The sequence below is a fragment of the Fulmarus glacialis genome, unplaced genomic scaffold (genome assembly GCF_000690835.1).
Source record: "Fulmarus glacialis isolate BGI_N327 unplaced genomic scaffold, ASM69083v1 scaffold750, whole genome shotgun sequence".
NCBI classification, from domain to species: domain Eukaryota; kingdom Metazoa; phylum Chordata; class Aves; order Procellariiformes; family Procellariidae; genus Fulmarus; species Fulmarus glacialis.
In genome coordinates this window covers 1,156-16,154 of record NW_009186867.1, presented here as the reverse complement: position 1 = coordinate 16,154, position 14,999 = coordinate 1,156, and the positions used below count along the sequence as shown (strand labels likewise).

General features: G+C 44.9%; 1 protein-coding gene across 1 annotated transcript in view; it reads right to left on the bottom strand.

Annotated features, from left to right (window-relative positions):
* Positions 1-9,487, bottom strand: part of FAM81B (family with sequence similarity 81, member B) — a 21,580-nt gene extending 12,093 nt beyond the window's left edge. Inside the window, exons 1-3 of the mRNA XM_009572779.1 lie at positions 9,098-9,487; positions 5,139-5,257; positions 215-344 (exon numbers count right to left, since the gene is read on the bottom strand). Of these exons, the coding sequence (XP_009571074.1) occupies positions 215-344; positions 5,139-5,257; positions 9,098-9,487 (639 nt within the window). The remainder of the gene's footprint in view (positions 1-214; positions 345-5,138; positions 5,258-9,097) is intronic.
* Positions 9,488-14,999: the final 5,512 nt, after the last annotated feature.

Genomic DNA, 14,999 nt, shown 5'->3' with positions numbered 1-14,999 from the left:
GATGACCTTTAAAGGTCCCTTCCAACCCAAATCATTCTGTGATTCTATGATTCCACAGTATCATGGAAAACTTATTTTTTTATTAAAAATCCTGACATATTGTATAAATACCGTATCAGTCTTTAATATTGGTCAGCAATTAGGAAAAGAAGCTATATCTATCTGTGCATAGTCACCACTCACCAGGTATTTCACTGTAGGCTTCCCTACTCACCTTCTTCTCAAAATCACCAACACAATTTTTGAGGGCAGAGTGAAGACCATAAATCTCTTTATCGGTCTTCTGGGCCTCACGCCTGATAATACTGATGTCTCCCGACAGCTTTGCAATGCTTGCCTCGCACCTGCAGTCAAACCGGAGACAACAGAGCCTCTGCAGGGGGATGCTGGAGGGTGGCTGAAGGCAGATGTTGGTCTCCAGGCGCTGCCGCCGGATCAAATTCAGCCCCCCGGGACCACCCCAGTGATATCAAATAGGCAAAGACACCCCATTGCAGCAACCCTGATCCCCACCCTGCTTTCAGACATTCCTGCCCACTAAAAGCTGCTGGAGTGAGGGCGAGGAAGCGGGAGGCAGCCGGAGGCGATGCCCTCGGCTGCAGCGGCGATGCCCATGGGCTCCTCGTACCACAAACCTCCTCTGGTGCCCGAGCTGCAGGAGCTGCAGAGATATATATCTAAAATATTTTTTTGTTTTGACATAAGCAAGAAGACTTTCTTTAGTGTATATGAGATTATACGTATAACATTATACATATACTTAACATGAGCAAGGAGACATAGACTTCCTCTTCTGCACCCCTCCTGCACGCTGGCCCCCCAGGAGTAATCGCCTGCCCCAGTGCAGGTAGTACGTAAAACAAAAGCGTGGAAAAAAATACCTTAAGGCCACAAAGGAATAGAAGTTGAGAGAGGAAAACAGCTACGTTTTAAAATGCCAGAGAAATTATCCTCCAAAGCACCACCACCAAATAAAGCTGGTGCTGTTGACAGATAAAGGATCTAAAGAGAAATTTTGACAGTTTAAATAGACCAGCTTTTTGTCATCTCCTGATGATGCTTAGATATTGTGTACACCTACAGAGCGTGTAGATGAAGGAAATAAAAAAAAGTTACTGCAGATAATAGAGGCTTTGTACAAAGGCCAGAACTTTGATCAAAAGAAACCATTGATTTGGGAAACAACTACAGAATAGCTGAGAAGGCGAACGCGGATCTGGAGAGGGAGGGGGCTGTTCCAGAGCTGGCTGCCGACACCGCTCCTCCAGCTGCAAACCCAGAAAAGCAGCCGGGAGGGTGTGGGGGGACCACGGTCCCGGGGGTGGAAGGTCCGCAGGGGTCGGGGGCTCCCCACGCCCGCAGGGCCGGGTGGAAACGTCGAGGTAGACGTGCACAAAGGACACGAGGCTGCAGGTGAGATGCAAGGCTGATGACTGACTAGACCACACGTAGGCCAGCTTTCCAACAGGGATCAGAGGATCGGGGTTCACCGCTCCCTTGGGAAAATCCCACCCCGAGGCAACAATTACAAAGCTTTGCAAGAAGTGCACGGTGTGAGAAAGAGGAGGATTAACGGATCTGTAGCACTAAGAAGACATAACTTCAGTTACAAGAGAAAGAAACCTGAATATTCTATACAGGGAATACTTAAAAAATAGAGGATTTGACGATAGGATCCAAAAAGCCCAAGAACTAGGCTTGCAGCACGGGATTAATGCAACTACGTCTGCATTGCTGTGCAGGGTCAGAGCTGTGCCTGGGGACCTGCAGACACGGCGAGCTTTGCAAAGACCCTCAGCGCTGCTGATGTGCCTTAAATCTCTGGGCCTGCTCTTTTTTTCATCATTATTATGTGCAAAGTAGTTAACTGCATTATTGCTGTTTGGCAGATTGAGTCCTGAAGAGAATGGGGATACTTGGGACTTGCTTAAATCTTGCTCTAATTTGATATTTAACGTAGAAGACGTTCAGCAGCTTACAGTGAGATCATGGTTTTCCAGTCATACAAAACAGGGGCTGGAGAGTGTGCAAGCAGCAACGCAGGTGGACTGGGAATGGTACAGAAAGCGTATTCCTATGAGATTGGCACCTAAATTAAAAACAGAAAGAAATAAAAGCCTCTGACGGTTATATCCACGCATTTAATTAGGGACAGGAATATAGCTACCTGCTATATGCTCAAGGAGCTTTATCCTCCAAAGTCAGGGAAGGAACAGTATATATTGGACTGCTCATTTGGTGACGTATTGCATTTTCTGAAGGGTTGAGTAACTTTAGGGGTACAAACCAGGGCTTTTGGCTGTCTGGTGCTATTGTTGGACTTTTTCTCTGAGCAACAAAAAAGCTCACGAGAAAAATAAGTAAAATGTAACCATTTGAGTAAAGTGCATGCTTACTCATTTGTGCGTTCAGTTATTCTTTTGTTGGTGAGGCTGAAGAGAACGCATTAATATTTATCAGAAGTGTGGCTTTTAGTTGATTACCTAATTCTTATTACTGCAATACATATTTCCATGCCCAAAGGAATTCTTATTAAGAGTTAGAATACAAGTAAAATATATAGTTAATTCAATGAGAATGCCACTATAGCTGAGATGCTGAAGGCTGGTTTTTTTGAAGATCACTGCTATTTGACACATAAATGTTTACATGGTGTAGAAATGTAGTCAGAAGAACCAAGAATTGATGGACAACCACCTCAGTAGTTGGCAAGAGGTCTGCATCTATTTTTCAGGGCAAGAGAGTAAAAGAATAGACACAATTTGAATTACAAGAGGTAATCCACATTAATCCTTTACACATGGCAGAATACAGGAGGATGAATCATCTGCTGTGAGAAAGAGCAGCGGCTCATTTCATCCCAGATAGTCTTGGATTAGGGTTAGGCTACAAATCAAGAGGAAAACCGTCATTGCAAGTTTGCGTTTGGAAGATTTCTATTAAGTCAATAAATGCAAATTATATGAACACATGCATTTGTCTCCAGCCACTCTGGGCTCTCTTTAATATACATAGAAATTTTAAATCCTGAAACTCAAGGTCAAAGAAATATGAAAAATCAAAATATTAATCATCACTACAACGCAGTCCTCTGTCTGTCAGTTCTGGCTCACGCCTCAACCATGACGCTGGGGGCAGGTACGCAGTTAAGGCTTGGCATTTCCAGAGGTCAACTTCAGCAGCAAGAAAAACATTAAAGTGCTGATGATTCATGAATCACATAAAACTATACCATGCTTTAGCTTAATGGCAATCATTCGCATAAAACTGCATTATAATATTGCTGTTGAAATGCTGCTACAATGCCAGCCCTGGCTCTGCAATACCAGTATGTTTGGACGAAGCTAGAAAACCTGCCGTCTTCTTTTCTCTCTCCTTAAAAATACATGGGGTCTAAGGACTTAGTTTCCAGCATCATAAGACGCTGACTTTAGTGCCCTCATGACAGTTTTTTATGAGCAATTGCGTATGTGTGTTTTGGGGTCCTTCCTTCCACCCATGGGAAAGGCCAACCAGCACACCCGAAAAAAGGGCAAGGAAAGAAGACCTCTTGTTTCTTCTGGTCATTTTTTTTTTTTCTTTACACAAGAAGAAGTGGACTGGTCATTTCTTTCCCCACAATTACCCTGTTTTCCCCAAGTGCTTTTGTTTTCCTTTGCTGCAGGCAAATGCTCCAGCACAGAAGATGGGAGCAAGTCCTGGTGCAGCTGACGAAGGGAAGCATCACACCTAGGAAAACATTGGGAAAAGAGGAGCTAGACACTTCACCCATTGAATGTTATGGCTTTGCTAAAAGCCTCTCGTCTAGAGAGTCTGCTGACCCAAATTGTAAAACATCAGGAGGCTCTTGCAGGATCACCTCCTACTTTGTTCCAATGCTAATCAGCCACAAGGTTAAAAAACCCATCTTTTTCCTGCCAACTTTGAATGTGTTGGCTTCAGCTTCTCGTTTTGGATTTTGGGTGTCTCTGCAGTAGTCTGGAGTCCTTCAGTACCCTATGATTTTTTTCCTTTGTCTCCTGGTAGTTATACATGGAAATGAAGACATCTCTGGATTTATTTTTTTCTATAAACTATACATAGATGTATATTTCTCTCAGCCAGAAATTTTCCTCATCCCACCATCATATTCTTTACACCATATCAAGTTTTTAATTTCAGAAAGGGGACTCTGGGCTCGGTACAGTATTCTTGTATGAATCTCTGTGCCATACATAGAGATAAAATAACGTCCCTATTTACTGGTCCTCTGCTTCTCTTGGCTAAGACCATACTCCTGGCACTTCTGATGCCGCACCATTGTAAGAGCTTATGGTAAGTTATTTACCTGCCGTATTCCCCAAGCTTTTCAGGGGACACTCAGTAGTGGAACAGTCTCCCGTTGGGTTTATAAAATACTTTTTTTCTCAATCAGCCCACATTGCCAATATTCCTCGTTATTCTCAACTACCACCTTGTCCTCACTTGACCAATTTTTGTTTTATCCACAAATGTCAATAGCAGTGTTTTATATGAAAACATATGACTGGCCTCTGGGGAAAAAAAAAAAACCAGAAACTCTGCCAATTCAAGGAGATTTCTTCCTTAATTATTACTTTTTCCAATATATCAGTTCAGACAGTTCTTAATCCACGTCCTCTCTTGATACTACATAGCGGAGTTGCACTTTGTCTTTCTTTTAATCACGATATTTTGTGTTACTAAGTGCCCCACAGAAATCCACCTATGTTACGTACATGCAATTACTTGTACCAATGAAAACTTATAATCTCACCAAAAGAAGAAATCAAGTTTGCTCAACAAGACCTACTTTCCAAGAGAGGAAGTAAAGATTTTATTGAAACAATAGGAGAGTTTAAGTAGAAGGAAATAACCACTTCAGATGAAGTCTTGCCAGACTGGAGAAGAAAAAATTCTCTAAAATGTTAAGTGTGTGATGAAGAACGGGATGAAGACAGGAAAATATAGTTATTTTTCCTTGGCTTGATAATTTTTCTAACACGGAGAGTGCGAAGCACAGATCTGGCACTAAAATGGAGATGTAAAATGAGTGCAAAGTACATTCATGCCCACTCTGAATCTGGTCTGCACAAATCTACTAGCAGAGATGAAAACAAGGGCCATTATGCATTCCTTACCTTGCCACTCTTCCACGCAGGTCTCCAAGACCCTGGATGTATTTATGGTCCAGACTTTGAACAGCAAAATTAGTTTCTACTGCAGCACCATCCCTTGTTCTTATTTGCCTCTCCAAAACCTGTAAATTCAAGACCATTAATGCACTTTTGGTTTTCTGCTTTTTTTTTTTTTCATTTCAAAATAGGGTTCAAAGCACCACTTATGGCAGCAGGTCTAAAAACTTGGTTTTCTTTCTTGGAGAAAGTAACAGTGTATTTTTCTTTCAAAAATCTATATCTGCATAAATAATATGTTCCTTTTTCCCTTAAAATGTTGAAAAGCCTAGCACACAAAAATTAGGAAATGCAAAAATTGGGAAATTAATTGTATTGTCCCCCTCAAACACCTGCAGTACAGTGCAGCCCATAATAAATAACACACATTTTTTCTAGGTCAGGCTCCTTTCAACAGAGGACGCCAGGGGTGTTTCCAGGAGGGCGGCAGTAGCCAAGCTGAGTGTTTTGCAGCAGCCTGAGGGCATTGCAGCTGGGCTTTGCAGGGCAAGGCAGAGCAGAGATGGGCACAGGATCTCTGCCCCGAGCCCACGCTGCCCACAATGCACGAATGCTTACGTCCAAGCTAATGCATTGCGCTTGGCATGTATAAAAACATGTCCTTAACACGCGCAGTCCTGCACAGGGCAGGTTTTGGCTCCAGTGAAGGCATGGACCTGCCGTTAAAGGCATCACAGATACAGCCACCCGGCCCTGAACATGGATGCTGGTCAGTATAAGCAGCCCTTTAAAGTCTTGTTTTACCCTTATTGTTCAGTATGTGGCCCGATTTCTGATTTATTGCACGGTATTAAAAGTCTGATCTAAAGGTGGAAGGAGTAACCACCCCCTAGGCTCTTCTGAAGTGGCTCATCCTGATGGTATCCGAATGTGTCACAAGCCTTAATTTTAGGAAGCCCTTGTGAGTTACCGTGACCTTTTACAGATAGGAGCAGAGGGGGGGAATGATTTCTAAAATCTGCCGATTTTACTTCTCAGGTTGAAAGGAGAGGCCTGGGGCCGATACGTCAGTGTAATTCAGCACTACACAGCACTTCACCTGGTCAAAGCACAGCTTTTCCCCTTTTTTATGCCAGTATCCTATTTGTGCAAAAATAGAGTGGCTTTTATTGGCTTTTTATTTGAAATGTTCCCCACTGAGTGAATTTAAAAAAAAAAAAATACAGGGAAGAACAAATATCAAGGAAAATTTCAACTGCAAATGCTTAAAGTTTGGCAAAGTTGTTGCAGATGGGTTTGCCCGTCCTGCGGGTCGCGGAGGCTCGTCCCACTGCCGGGGCCGCGGCAGGGCACAATAGAGTGGCTTTTATTGGCTTTTTATTTGAAATGTTCCCCACTGAGTGAATTTAAAAAAAAAAAAATACAGGGAAGAACAAATATCAAGGAAAATTTCAACTGCAAATGCTTAAAGTTTGGCAAAGTTGTTGCAGATGGGTTTGCCCGTCCTGCGGGTCGCGGAGGCTCGTCCCACTGCCGGGGCCGCGGCAGGGCACAGGGACAGTCCGGCTGGGTTTCAGCAGGGTTGTGCCGGTGCCCCGAGCTCATGTGTCTGGACGCAGCGTCAGACCCCCTTCCCCCGTGGCCGTGCCCCTGCAAACATTTCCCGGTCGGCTGCAAGCGGGGAAGGTGCAGCGGCACAGGCAAATACCCCCAGCACCGAGTCCCCGTACGGCATCACTGTCCCGCTTCTCCAGCAAAAGGGGACAGCGTCTGTCAAAAGTGGGGCACAGGTGAGCTGCAATAACTCTGGGGTAAAATTTAATTCAAATCCATCATTTATGCAGTTATTCCTGAATAATCGCGGCTCCCCTGCACACAGAGTATGGGTAACTGAAATACTGAGCTGGGACCAGGTATTCCTATTTTTGTTCTGCATCAGAAAACAATGTTCTCAAAGGGTTGAACGTACTGCACAGCTCAAGTGTATTTTTGGCAATGCAGGTCTGATGCCACAAGTCCGCAAAGACAGAGGCACAGAATGGGACCACTGCTCCCTCGCTGGCAAATGCAGCACGAGACGCTCGTTCGTTAGGATGGAAAGCAGCAGCCTCCCGTTTATCAAGGGAATCGATATTCTCCTTCTCCAGCTAGCTCCCTGGACTGCTGGCAGCCCTCCCGTCGCAGAGCTCCCCACCCCTGGGCAAGAGAGAGCCGGTGCACAACGTTGTGCTTGTGACGGACGGTCACCCCTTAGTCTGCGTGCAACCCCCCAGCTGAGGCACGGCTATCCTTCCGTTGTTGCCAGAGGCGATGCCAGGCTCGCCTCTCCTCTGCCCCTAGCTTTTTCGTATCGATGCTTTTCTCTTGCAATTTGCAATCCTCCCCTGGGATCGTGAAGCGTGTCTTTGTCACGGGGCTGGTCATTTTCCACCTGGCACTAATTGCTTTGACGTCCCTGATGCAGCAGCAGCCAGGGCGTTTTTCTGGCTCTGGCAGCGGGGCGCGTTTACTCGGGCTCAGCTTTATTCCTGGTGGCAATAGCATGCCAGCATCTTCCCCAAAGCAGGCTTTTTTGAAGGATATTCTTCCTGCTTTGGGGAAGATTTGGAGTACGAGTGAGTCACATTTCCTGGCGGATCCTTTTCCTTGAGAAATCGACATTGCTCAATCACGCTCATTTGCTGCGTGCCAGGAGCAATTCTCCAAACCTCCGCTAATGCTGTAGTGGCTTTGATTGACATGTCTCACCGCGCTCTTTTCTGGGCTGTCAGTGCTCTACCCTTATCAAATCCTCACAACCAAAATACACAAAGCAAACACCACCTGAGATCAGGACCTAGGAAGAGTAATTTACAACCAAGGGAATTTGGATTTGGATGCTGATAGCATCTTAGGTATTTTTCTAGCAAAACAGTCCTGTACATCCTTGATCTAGATAGGGTCAGAGGAATTGAATCTAAAACAGGTAAGTGGTTTTATAGCATTGCTTATCACCATAGTATCAAAATCTTGAAAATAAAATCAGTATGAAATGAACACAGACCCTAGTTTTAATTCAGATTAATTTCAGGTGAGCCATGATTGCATATGCCTTAAGATAAATGTACAGAAGATCAAATATTTCCCCAAGTACATGAAGAACAAAATGTACTGTGAATTTAGTGGCATTTGTAAGACATTTAACACTTCAAAGAATAAAACATATCTCTGGAGAAGTCTATTTCATTATATTTTTGTATTTTACACCTTTGTCCAAAAAGAAAAGCCGAACAGTGTTGGTAAATTTCACATATAAATTTAACAAATAACAGCAAATAATCAAAAGTCTTTAGCCAGAATAAGGGCATCCCAAGCATTTCCAGCACAGAACCATCAGTCAGTTTAAATAAAATGTGAACCTGAACCTCCATTCCAGTCTGCAGTGAGCTTGGTGAAGAGTTTCAGCAATATTTGATTATGTTTGCGTGCACAAGTTTTGTAAAGTAGTAGAACGTCTGCATCAGGAAAACTAAGAAGTAAACCCAAACTTGACTCTTCGTGTTGTGTGTTAGATGAAAATACAGCTTATTCCTTATTTCCCTTGACTAAGAAGTAAACCCAAACTTGACTCTTCATGTTGTGTGTTAGATAAAAATACAGCTTATTCCTTATTTCCCTTAAACACAATCTCACTCACTCCAACAAAACTGAAAGCAAATAGAATCTGAGCCTTTGAATTGAAACAACCCCAAAACTCATTAATCTGCTTTTTATTTCATTTTACTGTCCCTTTTTTTACTTTACTTTCCTTAGTTCCTTCCCTTCTGTTTTCACAAGTAACTGCAAATGCCACTATACAAGAAAAACCATAATTTAAGTGGTCATGTCGAGTACTTTTCTACCCCTGAAGGCAATATTAGTGCTGAGTGGACCACGGTCTAGAGCTGCACCACTAAGGCAGGGAAAAGCTCCTCGGCGTGTATTACCTCAATGTCCTGGCTGAGCTTTTTAACGATGCTCGTAATGGTCTGGATGTGGTTTTCCAGCAGCCGCTGGGCAGCGGTCGCCCCGTGCTGATAACCTTTGCTTCCCTGGAGGTAGGAGACGATGTCGTCTTTCATTCGGAAAGCCTGATGGAGGAGGAAATCCATGGTCCTTCTCTTCCAGCAGAGGAGCCCTGTCTCCGGGGCAGGGAGGAAGGGAAGGGCCTCTCCTGTGAACACGAAAAACCCCGGTGTCATGCCAGTCGTGGCAAGCAAGCCAAGGGATGCGAGCGTTGGCGGTCTCCTGTCCAAAGTGGGACCCGTCTCAGCCCCGGCTGTCCAGGTTGTCTGTTGCACCAGTGGCTTTGATGCTCCCGTGCATTTCTTATGCATCCCTGCAATGCCACGAGTAATAACAACCTCTCAACCCAGGGGTAACATTTGGTATTGGCCCCATTAATGGCCTTGGAGATGTAAATAGCATTTTTGCAGCTATTAGGCAAAACCCATACATCTTAAAGACCTGGACTTATTTTTCAGAGGCTTCAAGGTACATCTGTAATATATCGTTATCGCAATCCTCATTTTAGCCTCTTCCCATTTCATTTTAAATAAAGGCAAAACCAAACACACCCAGTGACCACCTTTGGAGACACCCCGGTGGATACGGCGGTGCTCGTGCAGAGCATCCCCAGGAACACGCCCTGGCTGAGACCGGCCAGAAGGAGAGCTCCTGCCAAGTACAGCAACGCTTGTGTTTGGTTTTGCTTTGTATTATTTACACCTTTCCACTGGAAAGAAGTCTGAAATCCTAATGGTTTTTCTTACAGCTACCCCCTCCCCATCCACCTGCTGAAACCCAGGGGAATGAGCCAGGGGCTCAAATACACTCAGTGAAACTGTGTATAAATATCGAAGAGAGGAAGGATATTGCAAGGATCTGAAACTGGCAGGTACAGAATGAAGTTCAATTTAGATAGGCACAATCTGGAGTCTGAGGGAAACTATTTACCACTTATTTTTTTGTAAAAAGCCAAAGAGAGACTTTATTACTGCAGAAATTTGAGCTTGCATGTTATCCAGAAAATGAAGGGGTTTTTTATGTCTTGGTTTAACCTGAAAGGTATATTTTTTGTGCTCTCCATGCTATATGAAGTACCCTTTCATCACGCAGTTTAGCTAAACTCTGTAGCTTAATGACGAAGAAAAATACCCAGTTAGTCATTTGGGGAAGAAGTCATACACATTTTCTCTTGATCTCTGCTTTTAGACTGCTATAAACAAAAGTTCTGACGTAAAAATAATTTTTAAAAAAGAAAGGAGAAGAGAAGAAAGTTCAGCTACCCTACTCGATCAATACACAAAATGCAAAGATGACAGTTTAATGACTGAAGTGCGCCTGAGGATACTCTGCAACAAATTTTACAGCCATATGGGTTGCAATGATGTTCTGCAGCTGGCTTATGCCTGTGTGTACTAGGAGCTGCTTTACATTTGTCTGCACAATTAAGGTTTTAAAATAAACATAGCCTTTGACAGATCTGAACACTGAATTTCAATCTCTTCTTGGTAAAAACTCTAAATATCAAGCTGACCAGCTGACTCTCTTCTACTTTCACTGGTTGAAAATGAAGTGTGTCCATAATCTATTCTTTCCCCTTCAGTTTATAAAAGCATCTTGTTTTTTAGAAAGCATCTTTTTTAAAAAAAAGAAAAATAAGAAGAAAATGTTTTAGAGGAAAATGGTTGTATGAGAACATAAATTCAGTGAAGCCCACTGATGTACAGCCTACCTTTCATAGTCAATCTCAAGACTTAGGCTTGAGGTCTGGTTACGGCAGCTTGACAGGTTACAAAATCTCACCTAGCTTGTCCATGACCATGACTGTAGTACACGTGGAACAGGACACCTTAACCCGATGCACTCTTAGGTAAGTCTGAAACAAGACTTACCGCACGGAATTTTTTTGTGCACGCAGCCAGCCCCGAGCACCACGGCTCCGCTGGTGTGCGGCAGTGCAAGAGCGGCTCGGCTTGAGCCTGAGCCCTTAGCAGGAGTTGCAAAGGACTTAAATGTATGATCTCTGAAGCTTTATTCCCCTTGGCCTCTCTGCCTTTTCACCTGTCTTGCAGACACTTTCCTCCTGAGGAGTCCCAGGAATTCCCTTCACGGGTAGCCGAGCTGGTCCAGTGCCTCCCGTGACCAGAAGGGACGGGTGTTGCTCTCCCGTCCCTCTCTCCTGCTCTTCCCTTTGCTCCTTTTCCCCGCTCCCAGTCACTCGGTCCCATTTTAACATCCAGATCAGCACGGGGAGGGGAGAGCTGAGGAGGCAGTGAAGAAAAAAAAAACCCACAAAAACTGAAAACCAGCGGTGACTCATCAGGCTAATGAGAAGTTTTGCTGTCATGATTACTGTCTTCAGCCCCTCGTGAAGGGCTGGAGCCTGCAGGATGCCTGTCACAGCCAGCACCCAAACGCGGGGGACTTCTGAGCCTTTTCATGTCACTGGTCTGGAAGCCCCCGCCGGCCGGGCAGACCCCGAGCAAGTTGTCACCGGCTTGGAGAGCATCACTAAATGAGAACGTCTGGGAGCGCGGGAGATGGCTACCTCGCGTCATCTTCCATAAATATCTTCCTCCTCGTTAGGAGGCTGGGACTATCGTCACCCTCTACCCTCTGTCACCTCTGTCAGTTTGAAGGCTCGTACGCATAATCAGGGTGATAAAACACCCTCGATCCTCTCGTGGCACCAGGAGATTTACCAAAGATTTAGATCCATCATGTACGGGAGGTAACTTCTGCTACAAACCTCATGGGCCTTCTAATTTAATGACAATCTTAGGTTTGACTTGTTTTTGGCTTTAGTGGAACTAACATGGACTTGGGAGGTCCAGGGGACTTTGATTTATTAATGACCTCCTCCAAAAAAGCTGAGTGCGTGCAATAAGCTAACCCTGCAATCTACTGCTCTAAACACATCAATTATTATTATCAGTCATAATGAAACGCTGAGTGGAGAAGCCAAGAAGGTTTTCAGATTCCAAGGACTTCATACCTTAAAAGTTCATACCTTCATACCAGTTGCTCCTCCCATGTCAGGATGCTTTCTGCAGGCAGAGCCATCTCCTGTGGCTCAGGGCCAACACAGAGGAGACGGTCCGTTCTCCATCTGAAGTGCTAAAGCATACACCCTAATGGCCTTAAGTATCCAGGTATCACCAGCAGAGACACTGCTAGGAAGTTAAAGAAGCTGATTGAATAAAAGCTCCCTGGTCCTGGACAAGCTGCGGTAGCTGCTCCCGAGAGAGCCAGGAGGAACTGGCTGCGTCAGAAGACATCCCAAACTCCGAGCTCAGGTGCTGATGGGTGTTCAAGAGAAAGCGTGTCAAGCAATCGAAAGAAGCAGGATGAGCTGGATCAGATCTACAGTCTGGGTCTGAAGACCGAGGCTAGCCCAGACGATGGGAGCTGGATGGAGGTGGGAGGAGGGGAGCTAAGGGGTATGTGCAGGCTGGGTCATCCTGCTCTCACTTTATCAAGTGGGAGAAAAATGAAAGCGCCTCAGTGCGACAGCCCCAGCCTCTCTCCTACGCTTGGCAAGTGTCACTGGAGAGGTACAGAGGTTTCTGCAGGTCCCGGTGCAGCTGACTGGCATATTCACACCCCTCTTCTGCAAATCTCTTCAGGAAAGGCAAAACCAGGGCTTGCCACAGGCCATTGGGGACCACGCTTTAACTGCTTGTATTAAACAGAGCCCCACCCAAAACATTCTGTGAACAGACTGCGGTTCCCAAAGTCTGCAGTTTTACAGCCCCTCACCAAAACAATCCCTTTACCTGTTCCTCTTTCCCGTGACCTTTCCCAACCCTGCGGTGCCCCTGAGACCTTCCCTCCCTCCAGCCCGCCGATCCGCTCCTCCAGCCCAGAGACAGCACGCCTGGGGTGGCTGCAAGCTGTGCTTCTGCTTCTGCGTGCTGCTGGTCAGAAGACCAAATAAAATGAAATAAAATTAAATAAATGACCCTCACTTCACACTGAAGATCAGCAGTGACACTTCTCTGCAGCTCTGCAGGGCTATTGATTCTCTCTAAACTTGCAGTAAATTCAAAACTTTGCGCGCTAAGCTTCCATAAAGTCTGTTTGAAATGCCCAAGGAACTAAAAAATTGTTAAAAGCAGAGCAACTCCACTTTCCTCGACAAGCAGACTAATAGCAATGCAGAGACACTTGCAGGGAACTATTGCACATAGGGAGAAAAAATATTCAAATAGGGCAAATAACTTCTGGATGCTGTATTTCCTGGATTTTCTTTGTTTATTTTTGTTACTACTGAGAGTGCTTCAGTCAAAAAAAAAGAGGAGGAGGGCATTTGGCTCCTAGCAGATAACTTCATTGTTCTTTCAGTGAGACTACGAGCGCTTCCTAACAGACTTTTCTGGTGGCACAGCTGCAGTGTCAACTTTGGGAAACCAAGTTTAAGTCAGGGTTAAAGAGACCGCAAGAAAATATCAAGAAAATTCAGAGGAGGAACATTTGTAAATGTGACATCAAGGGCAGTTAATCAATTTGCCGTTGAAGTTGTTCCCTCCATTCTACGAAAAAAAAAGAGTAATCTACCACAATGGCACTTCACGGTCGTGAGTAATCAACATGCGCCTTCAACTCACGTGAACCTTGAATGTTCTCGGTAGATGCAAATCCATCCTCATTTCTCTGCTTATTCAGCAGAGAGCAGGCAAGGATACAGCTTAAAGAGAATCGGGACTTTTCCTGGTCAAGCTGCTGATAGGGGCATAGGAGAAAATACATCTGAGACCTAAACTATATTTTTTGTGCATTGTTCCAGGATACTGCTGTCGTTCCCGACACGGGGACTTTCTCACCAGCGTGTCCCTCCCCGACCAGCCACCTCCACCATCCCTGCACGGTGCTGACGCCAAAACTGAGCCCTGCACTGCACGATGCTCACTGATCGAAGGGCAGGGCTGAGAAAGCAGAGACGTTCCTGAGAGCTGAAAAATAGCTCCTGTCCAACCCGAGCTGTTGCACGGCTGAGTTAATTCATATATCGCATAAATCATTTATTTTTGTTTGGCTTTTGGAAATCCACATCCAAGGAAGAATTTTTATAACCACCGGTGGGCAGTTTGCCAGCGACTGCACGTCCTGAAGATTTTCACCTGCCGGGGGTAGAGCAGTTTGGTGTAGGTCACTCTGCCCTTCCTGCAGTGCCACCCCTTCTTCCGCATCATAACCCAGTCACAGATTTTTTTCCACCTCCCCTGAGAACCAGGGACCGTACCTGTTATGCGGAAGATCTGTTAAAAAATACCAAGGCCAGTTTTAAGAACTGTCTGAAACATACAGCACATCTGGCCACACAGAACGGTTTCACTGGAGCTATTTTAGCACAGATCTTGAAAAAGCCTTCCAAACCTTGCGGAAATTTACTGCATAACAGTATAAATTATGTGCAGCTGCTGTTGCAATACAGTGATCACTATTTACGTCCTAGCTCAGTTACTATAAACAGTTCCCATACTTCAGCATGGGAAAAAACGTCTATAAAAAAAGCTCAAAGTTGGCCCTGTATCCTCTTGTATCTGTTTTTCCCTACTCGCAGCAATTATCCACAGCACCTTCCGTGCCTGCAGCGGCTCCAGACATGGTCCAGAGGGAGGGAGCCCAGTGAGACCTGACTGCTCTGCGAGGTGACCTTGAAGAGTCATTGAAGCTAATAGCTTCATAAATTGGCAATTGATGGCCAATAAAAGGAACAGACAAAAGTGTCAACATTTTAAGAAAAGTTCTAATTAGCTTATTCTCCCGGCTAGTGAAATTAGCAGGTCAAATGTTTGAGATGTGGGCTTGAGACAGCTTTAGTGCTCAAGCGGAAGCCGCTCG